Genomic DNA, 25,252 nt, shown 5'->3' on the forward strand with positions numbered 1-25,252 from the left:
AACGCTCCTCGAATACGTGTCAATGCCGCGCCGCAACCAAACTCCAAGCCGCCCCCATGTTGTAACGTTCGCCTTGATTGCAAGATCAACAGTGCGGCTCTTGATGTCTTTATTATTATTATTATTTTGTTCAGTTTAATATGTGTCTTGAAACTGTTTATTTAAACATGTTTTTTTGGTCGTCTAACGCGACTTTAAGAAGTCGACAGCTGGTATCCCGCTGCTGTCGCGCATGCGCATAAAGAGATAGGTACTCGTCATGGCGGACACTTGCTGGCCGAGCTGTGCTACGAATTTAAAAGGCGTCATATTGGACATGTGCGGAGTTTTGTATGACAGCGGGGAGGGAGACGGAGTGGCCATCCCTGGCTCCGTCGAAGCCGTGAAGAAGTGAGTTTGTAACTGTAGGTACCAGATTTACTCGGTTGGTCAGATTGGCGCGGGGGCTCGCCCTTCTCGGTAACGTCACACTTTCTGGTTGGCCGGAAGAGTGACGGATAAGATTGTGATTGGTCTAATGTGCGAAAATGGGATTGTGGTTCGTGATCATCTCATCACCGCCACCGGCTTCTTCACTGGCTTGCTTTTATTTTATGTGTTTGCGTAGGCTTAAAGCGTCCGACCTGAAGTTGAGATTCTGTACCAATGAAACTCAGGCAGCGAGAGAGAAGTTTGTGGCCAAACTCCAAAGATTGGGATTTGACATTTGTGTCAGTGAGGTCTTCTCTCCTGCACCTGCAGCTGTTGCTGTGCTGAGGCAAAGAGGGCTGCGGCCCCACCTGCTGGTGTACGATGGTACTGCCTGCTCATACGTCAAGTGGTTTTTAATTCCTTATTTTCCATCTAATACTAAAACAGTGTGAAAAAATTTTTTTTCCCTGAAGCTCATGCTGCTAAATAAAAAAGCAAATGTGATTAATGGTCCAAAACACAAAACTAATGTCAATGCATGAAGAAATTAATCGCATTCCTATTTTTTTTGTCTTCCGACAGCGCTTCTGCCTGAGTTTGACGGTATTGACACGAGCGATCCCAATTGCGTGGTGATTGGCGACGCGGCTGAAAAGTTCTCTTACGGCAACTTGAATGAGGCATTCAGGGTCCTGATTGGCCTGGAGAAGCCAACCTTGTTCTCTCTCGGGAAAGGGTATTGTGGATATTATTTTTATTTATCATATACGTTCATCATGGCGTGGTTAACACGGTATCTCCCGCTCTCTGTCCACAGAAAGTATTACAAAGAGACGGATGGTCTGAAGCTAGATGTGGGAGTTTACATGAAGGCTCTGGAGGTACAGTGGCCACCACATGAGATGGGACTGCTCGTGATTGGATGCTTCTGGTTCTAGTTCTGGTTTTCTTACATGTTTGTGTCATCTAGTACGCCTGTGACGTGGAGGCTGAGGTCATCGGGAAGCCCTCCGCCACATTCTTCCAGAGCGTTCTCAACGACATGGCTCTGCAGCCACATGAGGTGGGGATACTTTGCGTAAACCCAGAAGCAATATCCCGGACATCACCTTGTCATTTGGACCACAGATTTGTTACTACAAATACATTTTTATTGACCCCGGCAGGTGATGATGATTGGCGACGATCTGGTGAACGATGTTGGCGGTGCCCAGCAAGTCGGAATGAAAGGTGTGCAAGTCCGAACAGGAAAATACAGGTTGGTGGATTACCGTAAAAAAACATAACTCTAATTATTCATTAGAAAAAAATTTTTTTGACATGCTGTAAACAACATAAAATACTGGCCAGCTCTTTGGGGAAAAACACTTTCACTTAGTTGTCAATAGAGGGCGCCAGACAACAGTTGTTTATTCCACTGATGTTTCTTTTTTTTGGGGGGTCAAACTTATAGATGAGTACATTTTATTGAGATGCCTCCAAAAATAGCACAAGGGAATCTCTGTACGGGTGACATATTTATGATACGAGGCTGCTCAGTTGCTTTGGCGACAGAATAATTACAGACGCAGGCTGGTGATTACTTTTGCGAGGAAAAAAAGTGCTTTTGTGGCTCCGGGGTGGGCTGGAGGAGCGAAGTGTGCAAGCTGCGTGTTAAAATGCAGGTTTGTGCCATCTCATGGAGACAACTAGGAAAAAGCACGTCTTGTATGTCTTCATGACTTCAGTTGGTGGATGCTACAACAACAGCAGCAGCAGCAGCAGCAGCAGCAGCAGCAGCGGGCTGCTTCAGCTTTTTTAGCTTTGTTTGGTGGAGCCCAGGCGCGCTCTAAACTCCCAGTCAGATGTGGGAAAACACAGCTGTTTCCACATGGAGCAGATGCCGCGCAGACCTCTGCTTCCCATCAGGCTGGAAGGAAAAAGAGCCGGCCGCAAATAGGCCAGCCCGGCCCGGACCAGGAAAAAAGACACAAATCACTGAAGGTTCTTATCGTAGAGTCGGGACATAATCTATCAGATCAGTCAGGACTCCGCACATCATTTATTCACAATAACCGCCAACTCATACAATACAAATAAACCAAACGACTGCAAAAGTCACACCCATAATGTTCTGTAGAATTGTAAACAATGACTAGAAATAATCCACAGTCATTGTTTAAACGGCCCAGCGCGACTATGTTATTCAAATAAGTTTCTTTTCCTTCCCACGCATTTAACGAGAAAAACTGTGATGGGATTATCTTGTTGGGCCTGCAGGATCTGTTTCCAGAAGGAACTCGTTGGTCATGTGTGTTTCTTGATTTGACTTGAGTGTATTTGACAAAGCTGCAGAGAGAGGGAAAAAAAGGCTTCAAATGGAGGCTGTAATCAGTTTCACATGTAGTGTACATGAAAGACCGCATCCCCCCCCCACCCCCAATCCCTCCACAAGAACATTAGTGTAACCGGCCACATGATTAGGAACACCTAAATAAACAGGGAGGGTGTCTCATAGAAGTTTGGCAGATGAGAACGCACGACAAACATTTTCGCACAGCAGCTGCCATTGCCGCCTTCAAAACGGTTTACAGTGTAAACGCCCACGCTTGGCTGCACGTGAAATCTGAAGTCAGGTTTTTCCAGCAGGTCAGGCGGGATAGTCTTTCGGGAACGGCTCAACAGTCAGGAAGTGAGAGTTTTGCCCGTGAAGCATCACAAAAACCCCGCAAGAACAAAAAACAAACGTTGGATGATGTTTTATCTTTGCATACATTTCCATTCATTGTGAGGACATGGACCGCAACCACGCTTTTGTTTTTGTCGGCGTGGGTTGTAATCGGTGTCATCAGGTGTCACTAACCTCAAGTGCGTCTTATCGCTTATCTGGATGACGCTGTTAATGGAACATGTCGGTTTCTCTTTCACAGATTGAAGCGCCAACAATCGTGTCAACGTTACGTTATGCCTTGCATAATGTATTTGCTGTAATATCATTGACGCTTGCTAATTAACTTCCAGACTAATCCATGTTGTTCCACTTGCTTGGCTCGGAATTGGCAGCTATGAGCGAAATGTAAACGCAATCAATTTTGGCAACGATTGCCCGGTCCGGCCGGCAGACTCCGGGACGCCGTTTTGTTCCCCGACTCGTCGGTCTCTCTGCGTTTAGCATTTGCATCCCATGCTTTAAGTGGAATATTCCGCAGAAATCACTGGTTTGAAACATCCGTCTGCACTCTGGCTGCAGGCTTTCCTGCTTCCTCTTGTAGCTCAGATTCCAAGCGGAGCGTGTCGGCCAGTCCTTTGTCCGTCGGAATGCTGCAAATATTGCAAACACCTTGCTTGACTTATCATAACTTAGAAAAGCAAATGTGGTTTTACTTAGTAGCTACTATGTCGATCTTTTGCTAACTTCCTACATTGCAATTACCATTAGCCAGTCCACACTTCCCGAATATCTTTTGGCACATTTTTCCTTTTTAATTGTGTGTGACTCAGCAGTCCCTTAGCTGCCACAAAACGCTCTTGCGCGTTACGATATTGAGGCAAAGGGGGGGGGACTGAGAAAGTCGTCAGCAGCCAAAGTTGTTTTATCGCTGTCTCTTCTGCATTTGAGTCGGTGAAAATATTTTGTCCATGAAGGATAACGATGTGTTAAGAGAAAACAAAAGCCATAGGCATAAGACTCAGCCCTGGGGAACGCCGGGTTCAACGAGTGCAGGATCGCATAAATTGCTAATTCCCCATTTAAGTAGCGGTGTCGAGTGACTACTGCACGGTATGGAAAACTTTATTAAAAAGAGATTCTGGTGTGTTTGTACTGCTTATTTTGCCCGGTTATAGTGTTTGTTTTTTTATAAAGGACTATCTTGATGTTAGAATTAATGAAAATGGTTTAAAGCCCAAGGTTGGCAAATGCTAAATTGAAGCTCTAACAATCCAAGAGATCCAAAATGAAACTTCCTGCTTGTTCAGCTTGAGCTGTGTTTGCGTTGGAAAGGAACAAGAACTTTGCGAACGCTTTTTGTCAGTTTGGGGATCCTCCATCTCGTCTCGCTCTCGGGCGCCTTCTATCTGCTTAAGCAACCTCAGCTGCTCGACTCAACGTTTGCAGTCAGGTGGCCATCTGAGTGTGTGTGAAGGCCACAGATTTAAACATCTGTCACCGTCTGTTGACATAACACTGCCGCCTCAGTTGAGTCTGCAGCGCCGCAGCTGCATCGTGTCATGAAAGACCGTGCGAGCAGAAAGACGCTTTTGTCTTTCTTTACCTCATTCAGAGCATTCTTTGCGTTTAAAACGTGTGACGTCACACAGCGGCAGCTTTCCCTTTACGGAGTTTGTTTTCGTGAGGGTGAGAAAGGTGCTTTTCTCGCCAAGCCTGCTCTCATTGGTGCGCTGTGAAAACCTCGGCAGCAAACCGACTGGTGGGTTTTTCCACCCTCGCGTTGGCCCGATGACTGTTTTTTCTTTTCGGCGTCTCCGCCGCTTCGCTCATTAACGGGATTTCCCCCCTCGGCGAAGCCAGGTGAAGTTATATACGACGTTTTTCTCATTCACACAGTCTCGTGAATTAATTAAAAAAAAAAAAAAAAAAAAAAAAAAAAAAAAGCAGATGAGTTGCTGTAAGAGTTTATCTGATGAGAATGACCTTGAAGTATGCAGGTCCAGAATGACTTGTCAGACCAGAAGTAGTTGAGCGTATAGAATGCTACGTTAGCATCTGGGACTAGCCGCCGCCTGGCACTTGTGATTAACAGCGAGGGCGTATTCGGCACATCACCACCCTCAGACCAAAATCGTGTCACTTGAGGTTTCTACGTCGACCCTCATTTGGGTCTTATCTGCATTCCCGCGGCGTGCTAAAAAAAATAAAAAAGGCCCAATTTAACGGTTTTCTCTAAGGCAGCTGAAAGTCACATTTGAAGCTGACACTTGACACGTCTGCTTCAAACATGAAATGGAACATAATATGACGCTGTGACTCATTTGTATCTGCTTCCAGCTCACGTCAGTCATTTTTACCGGAGCCCGACAGCTGCTTTGAATTTCCACTTTGATGGTTTTTCTCTCAATTATGTGTAACTCTGCTATCCACTTCCAAGATGGCTGTGAGCTTCTAGGTGCGGCACCTTCTGGGCTTTATCGCAGGATGGTGACAAAAGTCCCCGCCATCTCAACTAGCAGAGTAGAACTCGTCGTCTCTGGCCGATCATTGACCGACTTGGCCGAGCGTGAGTCATCGGAGTTGGCGGTCGGCCCGACCGGCATTTTGTTGAATGACCTCGCGGCCGTGTGAAAGTCACCCGGGGCCCGCTATCTCGCCACGTCACGTGTGTGCCGTCCCTTCCGTATTGCGTGGACCTGAAGGACGCGTTACCTCATCGGGTAACACAAGATGCTTTGTCTGAATTTTGCATGCTGCCATTTAGTCTCTCTCTTCTTCATTATTCATGAAGCAAAGCAAGATTGCACGTTTGTGAAGTGGATTCGTTGTCGTCGACGCCGCACGGGAAACGCAACCGCCCGATCATCAGCGGCTCAAACGTCCGACGGCTAACAGACGTGCGCAAACACACGGCAGGCAACGCTTCCCCGCGCCATTCACCATTCAATAGCTTCTCTTTGCAAAGCCCAGCGCCTGGCCTCCTTTCTGGCGGCGTGCAAATATTTGCCACGGTGCCTTGGCGAGCTCTCGGAGCGCAGATTAATGGCGGTGTGTGTGCCACACACTCAGCACATGGGGTGGACGCGGGGGCCCGGTGCCCATCTGGAGCCTCGACCCGTGGCTCAGTCCAAGACGGGGACGGGGGGGGCATTTAGGCCTCCTCTCCATAAATGAGTCTGGGGGCAGTCATGCGGATGAATGAAGGAGGCCTCTCTTGTCTTTTCAAGAAAAGGGGGGCCTGTATGAGGGGAGCGATCGCATTTCCCCCACCAGCTGATTACGCCGCCTTATCTGCCAACCATCGCTCGGCACCGAGCCCAAACATGGCCGCCATGGGGAGGGGGGGGGGGCTTTTGTTCCTCTTTCCAACTGTTGCATAGGATGCAGATACCAAACCAATAGCATAAAAATGTTTCACGCTATTATTATTTTGCCAGAATTACACGTGTGCTTTTTACAGACACACACACACCTGCTATTTTAACAAGGCTTTGAGTGTACACATAGTTTTGTAGCATTCATCATCTCAGGGTTCACTTGAGTCTCACCTGTAGGTACTTTGCACCCGTAGGCATCGAGACAGCGCCGCATACTTTGTTGACGTGCACTCTTGTGATCTCCTGGGAACAATTTAGTACCGGAATCTTCCGGTAGACACCCTGTCATCAACCTATCTCCTTTTGGGTTCTCCTCAGGCCCAGTGACCAGGGGCACCCGAGCGTGACGGCCGACGGGACGGCCGACAACCTGGCCCAGGCTGTGGACGTGATCCTCAACCACAGGGGGAAACCCTAAGGTGATTGAAACCTTTGTGTCAATTCTTGAAATTAGTCTATGACAAAAAATCTGGAAACTCAAAAAGCAAGTCAGTAGCAGTCAACTTCCTTTCTTAAATTGACATAAATAAGAATCAAATCAGACAAAAAAAAACATTATTAGGTCACAGTTTAGTCAGTAGCGTGCGAAAGTGTCTCTCTACACAACATTGCTCAACCAAGCCAAGTCGTTGTTCCTTTTTGTATCGTCATGTGACGTAACCGCTGCACACGCTGTCTGTACGTGATTGTCATAGATTGGATGCCGACATACTCCAGTTACGCTCGTATCGTTTTCCCTCGGGTGGAGTTTGGCGGACCAGAACGCTCGCCTCACAAATGACGACTCGAAAGCACGCTCACTATTGATGCCTTGTCTCACTACTTTGTCCATAAACATTAGACTCAATAAAGTTCTTAATGATCTGTGACAGTTCTCAATCTATCAGACGTTGGAATAGTTTCATGTCTACCCGGAATTCCCTTTTTCCTACATCTGGGAACGGGAAGCAGCTTGGCCGCTGAGACGACAAACCGCAAGCCAAGTGTGACCAATGGCCCCTGGAATCTCCTTTCAAAGTGTCTCACCATCATCGGCGTCACCGCCAAGCCTTTCCCGGGGGCCCGGCCGCCTTATTGTTACATCATTAACCGCTCGTTAGCATTCACTCCGGCGTCCCGCGCTGAGGTTTAGCCTCGGCGAGAAACTGGGCTCGGGCAGGCCAGCTGGAACAAAACAAAAACGATTGTTGGAAGGCGGCTGCCCCGGAGCTTCCAGCGTACCCGAATGGATCCAGCGCCAAGAACAAAAGCCCATAGGCGAGTGATTCATTGAAGGCTTCGTGGTTCATTTCACCATGAACTGACACAAGCTTGACTGTTAATGGGCAATTGGAGTTCATGAAATGCTCCAAAAAGGACATAAGCGCCACGCCTCTTTTTGATTGGCCAAGGAACCCGTGTGGCGACCTGCTGTAAAATGCTAGCAAGCTCATTCTTAAGCCGATGATCTCATTTTCAATGCTAAGCCGACTGACACCTTAAGCAGACGGCGCGACAAAGCCTGGAGTCTGTCTGTTAGACCATCTCCGTCCCAAAAAATTCATATCTTTGAGACCCCCTTAAATTGTGCAGGTGTAGCTAATGCTATGTCAGAAGAGCCATAAATCTCACACACACAAAAAAAAAAAAGCACCTAAGGCTGAAGTGTGAAGTATTTGGAGTGCACTCTTGCCCTTGACTTGGGAATCAGCGTGTCAACTCCACTCTGCACACCTGCACACTCTGAAATTGCTATTTGAGATTTTATTTGAAGCTCCGATAGCCCAAAGCTCGCTATGTGAACTTCCTTCAAATTTGTGGTGCGCTTCTACAGAAAAAGGGTGTGACGACAAGAGCGAGCGTCGAGCCAACTGTCACTAGATAAGACCTCAAAGAACACTTCCTATCATTTGATTGCCAAGGGGTGGTTGAGGACGTTTGCTTGCCGTTGAGGTTGCCGAGAGGTTAGCAAAGCGGCCTGACGCATGGCCCGCATTCACAAGCGCCGGGCTTCTCGCACAAAAAAAAAAAAGACCCTTTTGTTTCCCCCAGTGCAAGGAAGCCTGCGTGGGCTGGGGGTTAGACCTCTGGGGTGAACAGCAGTTTAGCTCCGTCACTCTGGCCGTAATTATCACCCCCCACTCCAAAAAAAAAAAAAAGAAGCGACCGACATCATCCTTGTTCGGTCGGCTTCACAAACACAGGCTCATCAAGTACGCTGTGGCTTGTCTTTAATTGGGTCAGTTTGCATTGTTGCATTAAATACAAAATAACTTTTTAAAACTTCAGTTGGTATCCCACAGAGATCCTGTTTAGGTCCTCTCCGGATTATATTCTTCACTCGCTAAATCCATAAAGAGAAAATATACACGTGGCACTTTTCAAACTCTTTATTCATATCGAAATACGCTTGTCGTTACAAATTGTGAAATATTAATCCGATTGAAGAGAAGCCACATTTTCCCGTGTGTTTGGTCTTCCCCACTGCAGAGCGTTTGTACAAACCTGCTGCAATTTCTCCAAGGTTAGGGAAAAATAAATGTTAAGACTTGTTATTTCACCTGGACATTCGACACGTCCTGATTGCTTTGTCTCCTGAGACACACTTAGAACCCCTGCTTAAGACCACTCCCAACAAAAATGAGTGCATAACAACGTCCTTTTGTCCGTAAGACTTTCGAGTCTCAATTCCGCTCGATCTGGTCAATGTCCAGCTCGCCTCCGAGCAGACAGGCGTCCTTCCCGGTGCCTCTCCAAAGTGCCGCCTTATCTTTACGATGCGTGGGGAGCAGCTCCACCTCCCGCGTGGCGAGGCCGCTCGGCTCGTGCTCGGTCATAGGCCCAACGTCGTCCCAAGCGTTGCCGGTAGAAAAGTCCTCGCTGTGTCCGGGCTTGCCTGAGATTCCCGGGCAGCTGAGGCTGTGGAAGTTCTGAAGTTTCTGCAAAGATGGAGGAAAAAGAAAAACGTAATGCTTCTAAGTGTGACAACACCACGTGCGGCACATGGGATTGTGGCACAATCAAGGCATACATGGAGGACCTTGAAAGGACCTCGTGCAGAAGGGATGCCAGGATCCTGACAGCTGCGCGTTAAGATGATCCCATCTTAATGCCGAGAAGACGGAACAGCTGCCTCGCGCTTGACGGAAAAAAGGAGCCCAGTCAAAGCCCCTGGCTAGCTCACGCAATCATCCAACGGGCCGTGCTGGAGATGACTGGAAAGACCCTCCGTGAAAACATCTACCAGGTTCAGCATCTACTCTGACCTTGACTATAGAAGCTGATTGATATCTCAGGAGACCGAGCCTGGCCTGGCGTGTGATCTGCCCGCTGAAGCTGAATTGATCCCAATCAATATCTTTACAAACATGCCCCACTGGCGTGACCTCTGCCGCAGCTGTTTCACTCGCAGACTTTGCAACTGGTTTTCACGACTTAGTCTGAAACTAGTTTGACCGCCTTTCCGTGTCGACAAGGAGTGGCGTGATTTTGGTGATTCCGCTCGTGCGTATCAACGCTGCTCCACCAACCTGAGTCATCTTTGCAAGATCCAGCGAGGGCCTTTGCGTGTCATCTGGCCTCCTGCGCTTGACCCCGATCTTCTTGTCATTGAGAACGCAGGGCTGCGAGCGGCTACGGGCCAGACCCCCCGGCCCTCCTCGGCGCTCCAGCTCAGGGGTGGAATCGGGAGAGCTGACGGGCTCGGGGATCTCTTCCTGAGAGAGGTAGAAGGGCTGGGCCGGGGCGGCGGGGAGGCTGAAGCTGGAGCTGCGCTGGATGGCCGGGAAGCCCGTGTGAGCCATTCCGCCACGGTGGACGCTCCCGCCGCTGTGGCACCTCCTCTTTTCAACCGCCGTCCACACTCTGGATCCCTGGGGTCTCCAGGTGGAGCGGTGCAGCTCGTCGAAGCAGGAAAGCGAACGGCATTGACGTTTGCTGGGCGGCGCCGCTGGCGAAGATGCGGCGGCCTCCGTCAAGCTGAGGTCCTGCAGAAGGCTGCTGATGGTACCGGACGCGGAGCCCACATCCCAGCCCCATTGGGAAGTGCTCCGGTGCACCTCGGGCAGGACGTCCCAAAGACTCTCCAAGCTCGTGCCGACAGGACTCTGCGGAGAGGCGCAGCCGCGTGCCACCTCGCACCATCGCCTCGTATCTACAAAACATTCACCAGACGCGCTTAAATTCCTTCCTCAACGGAGTCTCACCGGAACCTCAACTGAGATAAGACGACATGTCATGACTTTGGTCTTTTCAACTTTTGTCTTACCCGCAAGTTGACGAGGGAAGAGCGTGGTCCCCTGGCTCATGGTCTGCGCCCGCAACTATGGAAGTAAGACCAGAAAAATCAAGCAGGCATCTTGACGTCGTTGCATGTGGCCCAGAGGGCAGCGCAAAATTCTTGCTCTCCTCCGCCACCTACGTGATTTACAAAATGAGTCAGACTTGCGGAACGTCAACGACTCTATTGTGACAGCGAGTGGAGTAAATGGAGAGCGGGTGACAGAAACACGCCAGCCGTAGCTGACAGACAGAGCTCCATAAATTCAACCGTGATGCAATTCAATGTAACGACCTTCTTAATTTCATTGCCATCGTAAAATCAACATCGAAATTGGACTTGTTGTCACTCACCGAGCCCAACTGTGCGCTTTTGCACGTTACATTGTCGCCGCCCTTTACTGGCCTCTTCTTGCAAATGATCACCATGGCGACGCACATCTCGGTCCTGAGCTGTTCTGGTGAGTGTCAGTCAAGTGGGCCATGGCCAATTCTGATGGAGAGACACACCAAGTTGAGCGCATTCATAATTGTCTAAAAACGATTTTCTCACTTATAAGAACACTTAGTAGCTTTTAGTTCCTGGAATTGTCTATTTTTCTTTTGAAATATATTTACCTATATTTAACTACCACCACAGGCTCTAACCGCCAAGTCACCAAAACCGCGGAATCCGACACTTGTTTTGTTCTAAAAGGACAACTCGGGAGAGAAAATTATTCACAAAGTCAAAGTTGTGTAAGTCAATCCTCATTGTTGGGGGGGGCGGCCAGAAATAGCCGACCTTGCGGTTATCAAAACAACCTTCCTGGTCGTGGAGGATGCGAGCAGCACGTAGCAATTTGCTAATACTCAGCGAATGACATTTTCACCAATTTATTTTGCAAAAAAACGCAAAAGAAAGGAACACAGACATATATATGTGTCAAGTGACTTAAAAAGAAAGTACGCGAGTAGTGGCCTACTTCTTTTAACTTGCCGCGTTTGGACTCTGTCTTGTGTCATAACGTAGAGGGTGTGTTGTGACAAAGCACGCCATAAAAAAAAAAAAAAAAAAAAGACACGCTACAAATAACCAAAGCTAATTGACGCTTGGAACCATTTTTTTGGACACAGCATGCCTAATGGCTGTGGTAATTCACTCAAAGGACAGTTGTTGTTAGGAATTAAAGGGCAGGTGCCAGGGTGACGGACTAAAAAGAAACATACCAAAGTAGGCTACGTTCACCTATGTCTATTTATGAATGAATGAAATGAGGCGCTCATCAGACGTGGGGGGGGGGGGTCTCCTCCAGCTTGCAGCTGCCCGCTTACCATAAACACAAAGGCTCAGCATGGCCACCAAGCAGAGGCGCGCTCCCAAGGGGGCCGCTGTTTAATTATCCCCCCCACACACATATAATCGCCGTCACTGTATACATCAGCGCAGGAGCGACGTCCAAAACGGAGGCCATTAAGGGCAAACAATTGAAAACACAAACATCGTCCTACCCGCGCAGCACGACAACACCGGGCCCTGTCAGAAGCGCACTCGTCTCTTTTAGATGAAGGTTTTGCAGAAGTGCCAATTCAGAGCCTCAGAGAACCCACGTCATTATTATTAGATTATTATTCCCAAAGCTTTCAGAATTGAGAACAAGTTTCATAGAAATTGTTTGGCTTTCCTGTGACATCATCCACTAATCTTGTAAATGACTTCCTGATTGATTCCTGTTCATTCCCATGGGAAGTTTCCAACTTTGAAAAGGCGGCCAACAATCTTGGACTATGTATAAATGTTATGTAAGTACATCATCTGCGGAATCATAAAACACTGTAACTCTTTTGATTTTTTTTTTTTTCCCCACCATTAACAGCTGAGATCCCCCTCACGAAAGGAGAATTACTTTGGAAAAAAAAAATTGCCGTGACGAGCGGCCACAGAATGTTACACGCAGGCTAGAGAGCAAACACGAGGTCTGTGGCGATCCGCTCAGAAATGGATCGTCTGCACTTGTAAAAAAAGAAAGAAAGAAAGAAAGAAAGGGTCAAATGTGCAGTGTAATATTTTCCACATGTATTGTCACATCGAGGAGTTCAAGGGGTGCGTTTATGAGCCCCACCGTGACTGAATGACTGACGGCAAGGACTGCTTCAACTTCTGGTTCTGCTGGACTCATAAGAAAGCAACATTCCAGTGTAATAGCCTTTACTTGAACACACAAGTCACGAGAAAAAATAACAATAAAACACCTTTTTAAAAGCTCTCGGCAAGGTGTTGCAAGACCTTTCATTGATTGCCTTTTGCATCGCATCTCACTTTCTTATCAAACAAGCCCTAGCAAAACGGTATGTTTAACAATCTATCTGGATTTAAATGGAAGTAAATAATACAAAATAGAACCATTTTTGCACTCGTGTAGCACATTTCAAATGTATTTGTATGCCATTTTTGCTTCTGCCATTATCAGATTATGACCCAATTATAACCTTGAGCAATCTTATTAGCAATTCTAAAGTGTACCCCTCCCACACACACACACACACACACACACACACACACACACACACACACACACACACACACACACACACACACACACACGCACACACACACACACACACACACACACACACACACACACACACACACACACACACACACACGCCACCCTCAGGTGGATATCCGAGCCCCACTTGCTTCACCCCTTTTCACGCCACTGTACCCCATGTGAGCTCCCGACTTTATCTTCCATGACAGGGCAAAAAAATAAACAATAATAAGTGACATACTTTTCGGCATCTAATTAGGACAGTAAATGAAGACTCCCATGCGTGAGGGAAAACGCAATTTCGGTGAATTTATGCACACTATTAAAACAAGTACACATTACAGACAAAAGAAACACGATCACGGTCTGGTAAAAAAAAGTTTTCAGAGCTATATAAAGTTATTATATGACAAACAATCACTACCTGGCTTGATCGGAAAAACATTTAAAAGAGTTAACAAGTTAGTCAACAGAGTTCGTATTTACGACTATTGTATTGACATAAACGCAGCAATAGTCAAAACATGAGTCCGGGGGTCTAACTTTACCTTCTAGTTGCTTTTCACTGTCGCTGGATCATGTTGAGATCTGCTCTGCCTTTTTAAACATTTAAACAAAACAATAGAAAAATGCAAAGCCAGCGTGTGTCACGCACGCAGTAAATAGGTTGAGGGATAAAGTGCAACATTTACTCAAGTCCTCTGCGCTACTTGTGCGTTCCAACGTGACATCACACACTGGACGACACCATTCACGGTCAGCCGGGAGGGGTGTTGTTACACATTCCCAAGGCTAAATTCGACATCCGAACAGCGATACGTCAAATCTTCTACGACAAACGCTAGCATATTTGTAGTTCTTCCAGGTTAAACACTCATATTTCCAACTTGTGTGCCCTTTTGTCTATTCAATGCCCATTTCGAAAATATGTGCATTCAACGTAATGGATCGATCCGGCCGTCCTGTCATGAAAAGTAACCCATTACAGCACACATTAAAGTTCTTCCATAATAAAAAAAAACTTGTAACCTGGTCACTTTACCATACCAGTGTGACCCAGTGGGGGTTAGTAGTAAGATCTAGCTTTCTAAAACTCCCAGAATAAACTTCTTTAAAAAGGGTGGAAGGATGATAAATACATTTATGGCAAACAGATGTCCAGGAAGTGACCTTTAACATTGCTTTAACCCCATCATGTACTCAAGTAAGAAAAGTCTCACTGTACTAACCACCCACCTCTTGTTGTTTTTTCAGGGGCTAAAATATAGATGTGATAAATACCGCGCTGATGTACAACCACCAAACAATGACAGTAGGTATCATGCGCCCCATTTGATTGACACTGGTGTTCATTTTGTGAGATTGTTCCTCAAATAGCATTTTGGGCCAAGTCATTTTTCAAAAATCTTCTCAGTCATGCACGTTATTCACGAGCAATATAGAAAATAGATAGCTGTACATTTGGACTCGTAAAATGTAAATATGGTAAATATGCAATCAAAAGGATAAAAACAATGTTAGTTCTTTATGAAGCAATATGATGCAATGGTTGCATATTATTTTGGGCATTTATTTTGTGATTCTCCATGTATCTTATGGATTTAGCATGTGGTGGGAAACCTAGTTTGCCTAGCAGTTCAAGTCATGTATGTCATGTAGTACAAGAGCGGGAACTGCGCCGCACCCCTGGCAGAAAGAAACCCTTTTGTTAATCAAGGAGTAACATCTGTTGCGTGCCACTAATCCCCCCAGTGCCTCCCCACCTTCTAGACTGTCTGCCTTTTGCGTTAAAGGCAGACAAGATTTGTGCTTGGGGGTGCAAACATCTCGGGATGTTTATGATCACACTTGCAGTGTGATCATCTCTCCCGAGGAGGGCGCTCTCTACCCGTCACAAGCATGAATGAAGCTTTTGTTTACATTTCAACTGAGCTTTCTCGGTTGCCGTAGACAACTGACTTCCTCGTAAGTGCCAGTTGGGTTTGAATTGCGTAATTTCCACATTTCCACGCTCTGTTTCTTTGCCGTTCATAGATTAATTTACACAATTTGCGGGCATGATGTGACAGGATCCGCTAGTTTGTTTATTCTCTACGTCACTGGAAGCTCGAGATCAACAAAGGTAACTAGTTTCACGACTAGTAGCACTCGTCTGGTAATTAAGGAAAACGTTTCACGTGAGTTTATTATGTCATTTTGATTCAAGTTTCTGTTTTAGTACATGACATGTTGATAAGTCTTATGTCTGTTTCACACAGATACGCCAACACACTGATGGTGAGGGAAAGAAGAACCCAACTCCAGTTGAAAACAGACTTGGATTAAGCGTCAAAGCGCTTAACGTGACCGTTGCAGGGCCCTTTTAGTGTCCGCTCTCCGCCTTCTCGCCATCCATGTGGGTCTCCACCATTTTCCACAGGGCCCGGATGTTGCCCTCACCGAAACCGCTCGACCCCCGGCGCTCGATCAACTCCAGGAAGAAGGTGTCCTCCTCAAAGATGGCCTTGGAGAACACCTGAAGGAGGTATCTGGGGAGGAGATGTCACTGTTGTTGAAAATAGTGATAGAGTAGTATCATCCGTCGTGAAGACACTGATCATATTAACGATTCCTCGCAATCATCAACAATGATTCGACAAGGTGGGAAATACATCCAGTATTCCTAATATGGTATTTCTAAAATGATCACCTCTGCGTCTCGCTGTCTGACGAGGACTGTTGCTCCGGATCGGTGTCCACGAGAACGCCGTGCTGCGCCAACTTCTGGACGTCCAGTCCCGCATCCTCAATCTCCTGCAGTTTGCCCTGCTGTCATGCCACAAGTTTGAAGAACCAAAAGGTTATTAGCAGAGATTAGTCATCAATTTTGCATCAAGCTGAAAATGGAAGTTACAATAAAGGTGAATTTGAAGTTAAACGTCTGAAGTAAAGGACCAATGATTGAGTCAAGTGTGGCAAAAAAGTGTTCATAGAACAGAAGCCCTGAGCGACGCCAAGGGTTTTGAGTTTTGTTTGAAAAGCAAATAGTTCATGTGACTAGGAAAGGAACCTTGGTGCACGCTGAGTGGAGTTTGTGTAATGATTATTGTAATAATTATTTCTATTGGCGGATTTGGTGTTTGCACATACTTGGGTATAGTAGGCAGGTGGCGGTGAGAAGAAGTGCACGCCGGCTTCGGCCATGTTGCGGACTGCTTCCACGATGTCCTTGGTGTACAGCCCGATGTGCTGGATCCCCGCCGATCGATGCTCCTCCAAGAAAGTGTCCACATGGTTACTGCCTGGAGGGAGGGCAGTCCAAGATCATTGAATAAACAAAGGTTCTTCAAGACATGCCATCTTGTTTGCTGCTGTCGCCACCTTGCTCGGGAAGCGATTCCGCAACAACAAACTTGCAGTCGGGCTGGTCTTGCTGTGCGCCGGGCAGCGAAAGGCCGGACTCGTCGCACTTCCAGTACGTCATGGCGGCTAAGCGGAGGCCGATGCCCTTCTGGTGGATAACAAAGCCGCCGTCTGTCTTGTCGTTTCTGCAAAGATGCCACTGGATTGTTTTGTGCAAAAAAACAACACGCAATGTTTAACCCAAATTGGGATGCTTTTGACCTAGCATGGGGAGACAACTTTGAATAAAATACATTTGCACATTAAACCATGATTGCAATATTGAGGAAAAACAAAAGGCATTTTTTTTAAATCGATCAGACCTAAATGAATGAATGAATGTGTCCTTCTCACCGATGGATGAAGAACCTCTGGAAGCCAAAATGTTGTTGGTACCAACTCAGGACTTGCTGGCTGCTGCCGACGGGACACACATAGGTGATGTGATCCACGTGCGTGCCAGCCCACGGAAGCTGCTGCTGCTCTTGGCCGTCTTCCATAACCAGAAAGCCGGGCAAAAAGCTTCCCCGGTACTCGCTCTTGTCGATCAAGGTGTGACACACGTTGCCCACTATCGAGCGCAGCACAGCGTAGATGACCTTCCCCTGGTGGTCCCGCACGGTGGTGGGCGGCACCGGAAAGCTGCAGCCCAAACACCGAAGAGCTTCGAACGTACCGTGAACGTCGTCCACCTCGAAGCACACGTTGCACACCGTATCCACCGGATAGTGGGGGGAAATATCGTAGAGGTATCCCGCCGGTTGCTCCTCCGCCTGCAGCTGCTGCGCCTGCGGTGGCTCGACATTGGGCCGGGCAGAATGGACTCGGTTCGCCCTCTCGTTGACAATAAAAACCGCCGCTCCAGTCCTGAAGACCAGCTGCCGGGTCCGCTCCGTCAGCCTGGTGGCGATCAAGTTGAACTTGAATTTATGAATAAAGTCGCTGGCCAGTTTGTCCACATTGGAGACATGCAGAGAGATGTGGTGCATCCGTCTCACGTAGGCAGCCATGTCGGATGTGATAATTGGGTGCGTCTCTTAAACCAGTCAATATTAAAACAGAGTCATATTTTCCCTCTGTGGTTATTCAAACAGCCCAAGGCATTTGGGGGGGAAAAAAATAATCAATATCCATAACTATTTTCCTGTCAAATCACTCACGGTTATGTGACAAAATCCTGTAGTTACGAAGACATGTTACGTTTACTTTATGCACTGCCACAACTTTCATGTGCTCATATGCAATATATATTTACAATATATGTTAATTCCTACGTTGCCATTTACCTTGTCGTCCAAGGTTATTCATGTAACAACCACACAATCCTTTTATTCATTTTGCTGTTGTAGTTATTTTTTTTTCCCCTGTGCGCTTACTGCAATTCATTTGAGAGCATGAACCGCCTTGTTTAAAATATTTAACCCCCCAAAAAAACTTTCAAAAGCAACTTTTTCAAGTGCCTTGATTTCCTCGAAAATTTATGTCACAGTGTACTTGAACGCCTCGTGACTTTGTCGCGTTCTCTTTTCCCTCGACCCGCCGTGAACGTAACACCGTTGTCTTCCCACTTTCGTCCAATCGCAACGAGCGCTGGTCCAGCTGATTTGTGACGTCACTAGGCCCAGCTTTATTTTGGCTCAAGCTACGCTTTCGTCTCCGTGTCGCCGCCATTAAACAACATAGTCCGTGTAAAAAAAAAAAAAAAAAAAGCCAAATCAAAACAAAATAAACGAAGGTCTCGGCCGACGATCGGGCTATTTCTTCCGCAGATTGGTGATCGTGTCCATTGAGGTAAACATGAGAGAGTACAAACGGCGGTTTAATACGTCGGTTCGGGATAGATTTGTCCAACAGTAGGCGGCGGCGGAAGAAGAAGAAGAAGAAGAAGAAGGGGGAACGTACAGCAAGAACAACACGGGTTTGTTGTGCTTCTCCTGACAACACCTTAAGGAGACGGTAAGAGCCTGGCATACTTCATAGACACTATCAAATGTTTGGATCCTGCCATTGCAAAATGCGTCGTCAGGCTAGCAGAGTATGCTAAGACAGCTAGCATGCACTATAGTTTATTTAAATAGCAGCTGTCAAACTCATATTCGTTGCTGGCCTCATCAAAAATTTCACACACAAAAAAAAGTGTCATCTCTATTGCTAAATTCACATCAGTGGATTTGGTAGTTAAAAATGGCATGTCATTTCTGCAAAAAGTCCAAATGAGGTTCAGAGGTGATCACAATAGTACAGTCCTCTCCCACGCCTACTTTTTGAAAACATGACTTGGAGTTTGGATTTGCAATGTATCTTGATCTTTTCAAATTTGGATTCAGATGTTAGAAGTAAATGCACATGACTTGCTTTAGCGGCCCACATCAAGTTATTCTTGTTTGACACCTGTTCCGCCCCGCAGGTGATCCACAATGACGGACCCGAGGGAGAAATGGGCCTGTGACTACTGCACCTACGAGAACTGGCCCTCAGCCACCAAGTGCACCATGTGCCGCGCTCACAGGTCCCGGGGTCCCATCATCACGGAGGAGCCGTACAAAAGCGGGTCAGACTTGGACCCGACGCGAGGCCCCTGGGACCTCCCCGCCAACGAGGGCGGCAGCGGCAGCATCCTCATCTGCCCGGACTCCAGCGCCAGGCCCCGCGTCCGTCCGGCCAGCATGGTCGAGATCGCCACCAAGTGGTCCTGCCACATGTGCACCTACCTGAACTGGCCCCGAGCCGTCCGCTGCACACAGTGTCTGTGCCAGCGTCCCAAAAGCGGCAGCCCTACCGAGTCGCCCCACACCTCCGGCTGCCGCCCGGCGCCGCCTCGCTCTCCCGTGGACCCGTGCGAGGAATACAATGACCGCAACCGCCTCAACACCCACCAGCAGTACTGGATGTGCCCGTCGTGCACTTATCAGAACTCGCCCATAACACTCGTGTGCGTAGTGTGCGACCACCCGCGGGCTATCGAGCTGGCCGCCCCGTCCGCCGAGCTCTCGCCTATTATCAACGAACAGGACCGGTCTCGGTGGAGCGTGGGCGGCTCCAGCACCGGCGTGGGTCCTCTGGCTCAGAGGAGGTCGCCTCCCTTGGCCAAGAGGGAGGACAACGTCCAAAGGGACTTCCAGAGGATCGAGCTGGCGGCGGGAGCCGTGAGCGGCAAGGAGGAGCAGGAGATGGACTTTAAAAAGCTCAAGCAGATACGAAACCGGATGAGGAAAACGGACTGGCTCTTTCTCAGCGCCTGCGCCGGTGAGTTTGTCTCTCAGGGAAAAATGAAAGGGTCAAAATGGTTCTAGCGCCATTTCAGTTTGAGTCAAGAAAACTCAATGGATTGGCACGGCTTTTCAAAGCGGCCGACTGGCCGTGCTTGTTGCGCCGGGCGGCGACAGACGGCGTGCGCGAGAGCAGGACACGGCTCCTTTGTGGCTTCTGGTGAAGAGGGCCTTTGAGGAGCTCAGAGAGGGCGCCTGGTGGCCCAGCTGCCGGCCGGGCTGGTCATGGGCAGAGCGGCCGCGAGGACCTGGCCGGCGCTCAAAAGACCCCCCTCCCCCACCCCTTCCTTGTAAACACCTCCAAAATAGAATGCTAGGGCAAAACACAGCGCAAATCTTTTGCTGCCACGCATTTATCAACTGTGTTATAGCCTTGAAATAGAATTTTGCAAAAGTCCAATGTCTTTCTTTTCCTAGCATTCATTTGCATCCATTTGAAGAAAATAAGTGCAGCCTCTTAGAAATGTCAAACTTAACGCAAGTTTCCTCCTGGCTCAACCTGAGGCCGAGATATTGTTGACAGCGAATGCAAAAGTGTTGCGCAATGCTTTCTCATGTTTGTTGTCTTGGGGGATGTAAACAAAGCTTAGCAGTAACTTGAAAGTTCACCCATGTGAGTGTCAGCAAACAATACACGTCGCGAGCGTTCCCAGCGCTCCAGGAAGTGTCCGGCGCCTCCGAGGGCGGTCGAGCACTTCCTCGAGTGCAGCCATCCATCCATCCACCCACGCATTCCAACTGATCATTCCGAATGTTGTTTTTCATTTGGCCAAATATGTCGCACCGGGATGAATTTGGTTTGCTTGAACGCAGGCGTCGTGGAAGGAGACCTGGCGACGGTGGAGGCGTACAAGTCGTCGGGCGGCGACATCGCCCGGCAGCTGACCGCCGACGAGGTGCATCTACTCAACCGGGCGTCTGCGTTCGACGTGGGCTTCACGCTGGTGCACCTGGCCATTCGCTTTCAGCGGCAGGATATGCTGGCCGTGCTCCTCACAGAGGTCAGTCGGTCTGCCGCACGCTGTCGCCGAGCCATCCACGCATCCCCGGCGTTTCCCCTTCAGGTCAATCAGCAAGCGGCCAAGTGCATCCCGTCCATGGTGTGTCCCGAGCTGACGGAGCAGATCCGCAGGGAGATCACGGCGTCGCTGCATCAACGCAAAGGCGACTTTGCCTGCTACTTCCTGAGCGACCTGGTCACCTTCACGCTGCCCGCCGGTAACTCGGGCCCTCCGTTTTGCAACGACGCCTTTTGTGTCATGCTCCGTCTTCTGACTGCTCCGCCGGGCTCTCCCGCAGATATCGAGGACCTGCCTCCGGCCGTCCAGGAGAAACTGTTCGATGAGGTTTTAGATCGGGACGTGCAGAAAGGTGAGCCCCGTGTTTATTCTGAGAGCTGCAAATAGCTCTGACGCCATCTTGTCTGACCTGCGCAGAACTGGAGGAAGAATCGCCGGTCATTAACTGGTCCATGGAGCTGGGCACGCGTCTGGACAGCCGCCTCTACGCGTTGTGGAACCGCACGGCCGGGGACTGCCTCCTGGACTCGGTCCTGCAGGCCACGTGGGGCATCTACGACAAGGACTCGGTCCTGCGCAAGACCCTCCACGACAGCCTGCACGACTGCTCGCACTGGTGAGTTGGCAAAACAGTCCGCCTGCCTCATTATGTGAAGAATCACTTCTATTTTTTTTTTTGCTTAGGTTTTACACTCGCTGGAAGGAGTGGGAATCGTGGTACTCTCAAAGCTTCGGTCTTCACTTCTCGGTGCGGGAGGAGCAGTGGCAGGAGGACTGGGCCTTCATCTTGTCCCTGGCCAGCCAGGTGAGCATCCTGTAGTCATGTGATGACGGCCATCTGAACTTGCAAGCATAACAGGAGAACTGTTTTCTTTTTTTTTTTTTTTTTTCTTTGCGTTTCTCTGGGTGCAGCCCGGGGCAAGCCTGGAGCAGACCCACATTTTCGTGCTGGCACACATCCTCCGCAGGCCCATCATCGTTTACGGCGTGAAGTACTACAAAAGTTTCCGAGGAGAGACGTTAGGATACACCCGATTTCAAGGTGAGCGCACGCATCGTTTGGTTGACAACGTAGCTCTCTGTCAAATCCAACGCGCCCATATGACCATGTTTGATGCAGGCGTGTACCTGCCGCTGCTGTGGGAGCAGAGCTTCTGCTGGAAGAGCCCCATCGCTCTGGGCTACACGCGCGGCCACTTTTCGGCCCTGGTGGCCATGGAGAACGACGGCTACGGAGACAATCGCGGCGCGGGCGCCAACCTCAACACGGACGACGACGTCACCGTCACCTTTCTGCCTCTGGTGGACAGCGAACGCAAGCTGCTGCACATCCACTTCCTGTCTGCGCAAGAGGTACGCTGCCGTCGGATGCTTGATTTAAAATAAATAAATAAATAAAAATGAATTGTTCCAAAATGTGCGCTTGTGTCGGCTTTTCCCTGCAGATGGGCAACGAGGAGCAGCAGGAGAAGCTTCTGCGCTCGTGGCTGGACTGCAGCGTGACCGACGGCGGTATGCTGGCCGCCATGCAGAAGAGCTCGCGGCGCCGCAACCACCCGCTGGTCACGCAGATGCTGGAGAAGTGGCTGGACACGTACCGACAGATACGACCCTGCGCCGCCCTCTCCGACGGCGAGGAGGAGGACGACGAAGACGAGTGAGTGGCAGGCAGGCAGGCGCTTGAAAAAAAGACGACACAAAACAAATGCGCAAAATGTCACAAGGACTATTTTCTTGCATGTGATGCAGTCTTCCCAGTACTTATTATTTCATCCTTAAGAAAAAGCGCACTAGTTTTTGGTTGTTGTTTGCAACTCGCCTGACAGACATTTAGCTGAGAAAGCCCCTCGACCCCACCCTGGCCTGTTTGATCATTATTGATGCTATTTATTCTTTTTTTTTTTTTTTTTGCACAACATAACAGCTGCATTCTGTGAAATGGGGGGGGGGGGGCACTATACAGACATTTTTACATTGAGACTTAGTAGCTCAGAAGTGGCGGGGGCCGGGGGGAAAGAAGCAAACACTTTGTTTTTGGAGTGCATTCATACGCTTAAAGTTGATTCACTTGCATCTTGCTTGTCTTTTTGTTTTCTTTCACTTGTGTGTCTGGCATCTGGAAGGCGCAATTTGCTGCTAGAGCTCTTTTAATGTTAGTCCAAAAAAAGAAAGATTAAGAATTACAATAATAAAATAATATAAGATTTATTCATTTATTAATTAATTTATAAATTCTATTAATTATTAAAGTATTTAGTGGGCAGCTAAATGATACATTTAATCCACCTTCAACAATCTTACCACTCAGGATTTTTACAGCTATATATTTAAATTAAAAAAATATGAACAAGAAAAACAAATCATCTAAAGCCATCTAAATCATCATCTAAATGCCTTGTTCTTATCATTTAAGATTTATTTCCAAACATGTTTGCTGTTTATAAAAGTACCATATTATGCAAAATCTATTTACTATAGACTAAAATTCATGTATTATTTAAATATATACCTTGGCAATGTACTATTTGAATAATACCAAATGAAACTAATGCATTTGAGCGCCCTCCTGTGGCCCCAAAATGAAATAACACAATTTAGAAACAAGGTATTTCAGAATATTTTTTACTTGAACTTTTTTATTGGAACTGCACTGAATGCTAAATGTTCACCTGATACAAGAAACAAATACAAATACTCACGCTAAAAACAGAATCAAACTTTCCGGGGGGGGGGGGGGGGGGGGGCTGCCTCATTCTGCTATGCCAAACTACAGACGGGAATTTTCCGCTATTGCTTTTGACAAGAGTACAGGATGAGCCTGAACAAAGAAAATAGAAGGAGGAGGAGTAAGTGGGAACACACGTGACAAGGCTTAATAGGAACATCCAACTAAGTGACAGCAATCTAACAGGACTCTGTCAAACTCTTCAAACACTGGACTGGAGATGTCAATTGTATTTTGTCAGTTCCTCCCCCAGGTCTCGGAGAAAACTGAGGGAAAAAAAAGAGGCGGGGTATTCCTGAGTCGTTAACGTTGTCATCACATTGGAATTAATCAACAATCAAGTGCACAATGTTTTGTTTTACTAATCACTAATTGATTTTCAGCTGACTTTTTTTCCTTATTAGTTAAGTGTTTACAACTATGGGGCCTAAACAACACACATTAGTTGGAAAGATGGCTGGGTGGGTCAAAGGGTGGCGGCTTGGGGATAGAGAAGGCTTTCAAAAAAATAGACGCTGGGTTGCTGATGCATGTTCCCAAAACAAAGACTGCAGTCCCCTCTCCCCCCGAAAAATAAAAATATATAAACAAGACGTTCCAAGTACAAATTCCACTGGAACCTGTCGGAATGGGGGCACTGTCTCTTGGTCCCGGTTGAAGGGGGGAGGGCGGGGGTGCTGCAAGGGGCTGGGAATGAAGGGGGGGGGGAGGCCTGGCGGTCCGTTCTGGCCGCTATTGCTCGGTGAGGTGCTCTCTGGGCTCGCCGTGTTTGGAAGGCTGGTTGGGCGACGGGGCCTGCGAGGGGTGGGTGCCGGAGGGCAGGGTGTGGGCGATGGGCACCCCTCCGGGCACCATGCCCTCTAGCGCTCCGGCAAGGCCGCCTGGTGCCACGCCCACCACGCCCGGCGGGTATCTGGTGGAAGCAGAGCACAACAAGTTACAAAACTGCACAGTTGAAATGAAAACAAGTTACAAGGCCGGCGGAGAGAGGATCGGGAACGGATCCGACAAGTAGAGAGCCCCTTTTTACCTTACAGTAAGTAGGCGGAGCATAGCGGGAGAAAGAAATCAGCCACTCTAAAATCTGACTACTTATGTTCATTCCAGAATTGGAGGACATTTTCTGCCTGAAAATAAAATGATCCCCAAATATTTGGAAGACAAAATAACCCCCAACAACTCGCTTTATGTTTGAAGTAGAAATGTAGGTGCCTGAGTATCTGTAACAGACACAATAAAATATTCTAAAATAAATGTTCACTTTTTGGAAAATGTCAGCGCTTGAATTGTCTTGCAATAGTGGAATGAGCCATATGTTTACTAGAGGGGGGGTTGAAAGGTAAGTGTGGGTGGCGCTCTAGTAGCCACTCCCGGTGCGTTTACCTGCTCCCCATCTAGGCGTTTATTTTGTCTTGGGGAAGGCCGGTAGCGGCGGCCGGCAGTGTTTGGTTGACGTGGCTGCGTGGAATGACAACAACGCAGGCAGACATGACGACAACACATTGGCGTGTGACACGCGGGAGCTTCCACTTCAAGCGTCAAAAACACGTCATCGCCACATTTTCTTATTTGGCGTGATGCGTGCTTTTGGTTGGACAGCGATGACACAACATGAAAGTCAATTATTTTAGA

At 48.1% G+C, this 25,252-nt stretch overlaps 5 protein-coding genes across 9 annotated transcripts in view; 2 read left to right on the plus strand and 3 right to left on the minus strand.

The window, feature by feature from the left end:
• The first annotated feature begins 221 nt into the window (after positions 1-221).
• On the plus strand, positions 222-16,813 carry lhpp (phospholysine phosphohistidine inorganic pyrophosphate phosphatase). Of its 4 annotated transcripts, XM_085903289.1 has the most exons (10): positions 222-390; positions 608-795; positions 994-1,147; positions 1,229-1,292; positions 1,382-1,474; positions 1,578-1,669; positions 6,757-6,857; positions 14,481-14,538; positions 15,261-15,403; positions 15,485-16,813. In XM_085903289.1, exons 1-7 carry the CDS (start codon positions 260-262, stop codon positions 6,854-6,856), a joined length of 822 nt encoding a protein of 273 aa, XP_085759415.1. In that variant the 5' UTR covers positions 222-259; the 3' UTR covers position 6,857; positions 14,481-14,538; positions 15,261-15,403; positions 15,485-16,813. The 4 variants fall into 4 exon arrangements, with proteins under 4 accessions (XP_085759415.1, XP_085759417.1, XP_085759418.1 ...); XM_085903291.1 differs by lacking the exon at positions 15,261-15,403; XM_085903292.1 differs by lacking the exons at positions 14,481-14,538; positions 15,261-15,403; positions 15,485-16,813 and adding an exon at positions 12,552-13,935.
• Positions 8,793-13,943, minus strand: fam53b (family with sequence similarity 53 member B). Its single transcript, XM_085903287.1, has 5 exons — positions 13,775-13,943; positions 11,050-11,188; positions 10,685-10,739; positions 9,948-10,570; positions 8,793-9,356 (listed from the first exon to the last, which is right to left on the minus strand). The coding sequence occupies exons 2-5, from the start codon at positions 11,134-11,136 to the stop codon at positions 9,102-9,104; spliced, it is 1,020 nt and encodes a 339-aa protein (XP_085759413.1). The 5' UTR covers positions 11,137-11,188; positions 13,775-13,943; the 3' UTR covers positions 8,793-9,101.
• On the minus strand, positions 15,324-18,538 carry hpdl (4-hydroxyphenylpyruvate dioxygenase-like). Its single transcript, XM_085903286.1, is given in 6 exon segments — positions 15,324-15,593; positions 15,595-15,754; positions 15,916-16,034; positions 16,356-16,507; positions 16,587-16,753; positions 16,962-18,538. Coding segments are annotated over 6 exon segments (1,284 nt in total). The 5' UTR covers positions 17,618-18,538; the 3' UTR covers positions 15,324-15,563.
• Positions 18,195-22,804, plus strand: zranb1a (zinc finger, RAN-binding domain containing 1a). The gene is made up of 10 exons (XM_085903268.1): positions 18,195-18,563; positions 19,015-19,853; positions 20,690-20,877; positions 20,941-21,094; positions 21,176-21,247; positions 21,313-21,511; positions 21,580-21,700; positions 21,808-21,937; positions 22,016-22,248; positions 22,341-22,804. Exons 2-10 carry the CDS (start codon positions 19,025-19,027, stop codon positions 22,554-22,556), a joined length of 2,142 nt encoding a protein of 713 aa, XP_085759394.1. The 5' UTR covers positions 18,195-18,563; positions 19,015-19,024; the 3' UTR covers positions 22,557-22,804.
• A 574-nt stretch (positions 22,805-23,378) lies between these two features.
• ctbp2l (C-terminal binding protein 2, like) overlaps positions 23,379-25,252 on the minus strand; it is a 29,083-nt gene continuing 27,209 nt past the window's right edge. The window contains exons 10-11 of one of the 2 annotated variants that reach the window (XM_085903282.1): positions 25,004-25,078; positions 24,388-24,533 (exon numbers count right to left, since the gene is read on the minus strand). In XM_085903282.1, the coding sequence (XP_085759408.1) occupies positions 25,015-25,078 (64 nt within the window). In that variant the 3' untranslated portion in view covers positions 24,388-24,533; positions 25,004-25,014. Of the gene's footprint in view, positions 24,534-25,003; positions 25,079-25,252 lie in introns of both variants that reach the window. The other variant, XM_085903281.1, reaches the window with a different exon arrangement.

Source organism: Syngnathus leptorhynchus, chromosome 22 (assembly GCF_054491065.1).
Source record: "Syngnathus leptorhynchus isolate UIUO chromosome 22, UIUO_Slep, whole genome shotgun sequence".
Taxonomy (NCBI): Eukaryota; Metazoa; Chordata; class Actinopteri; order Syngnathiformes; family Syngnathidae; genus Syngnathus; species Syngnathus leptorhynchus.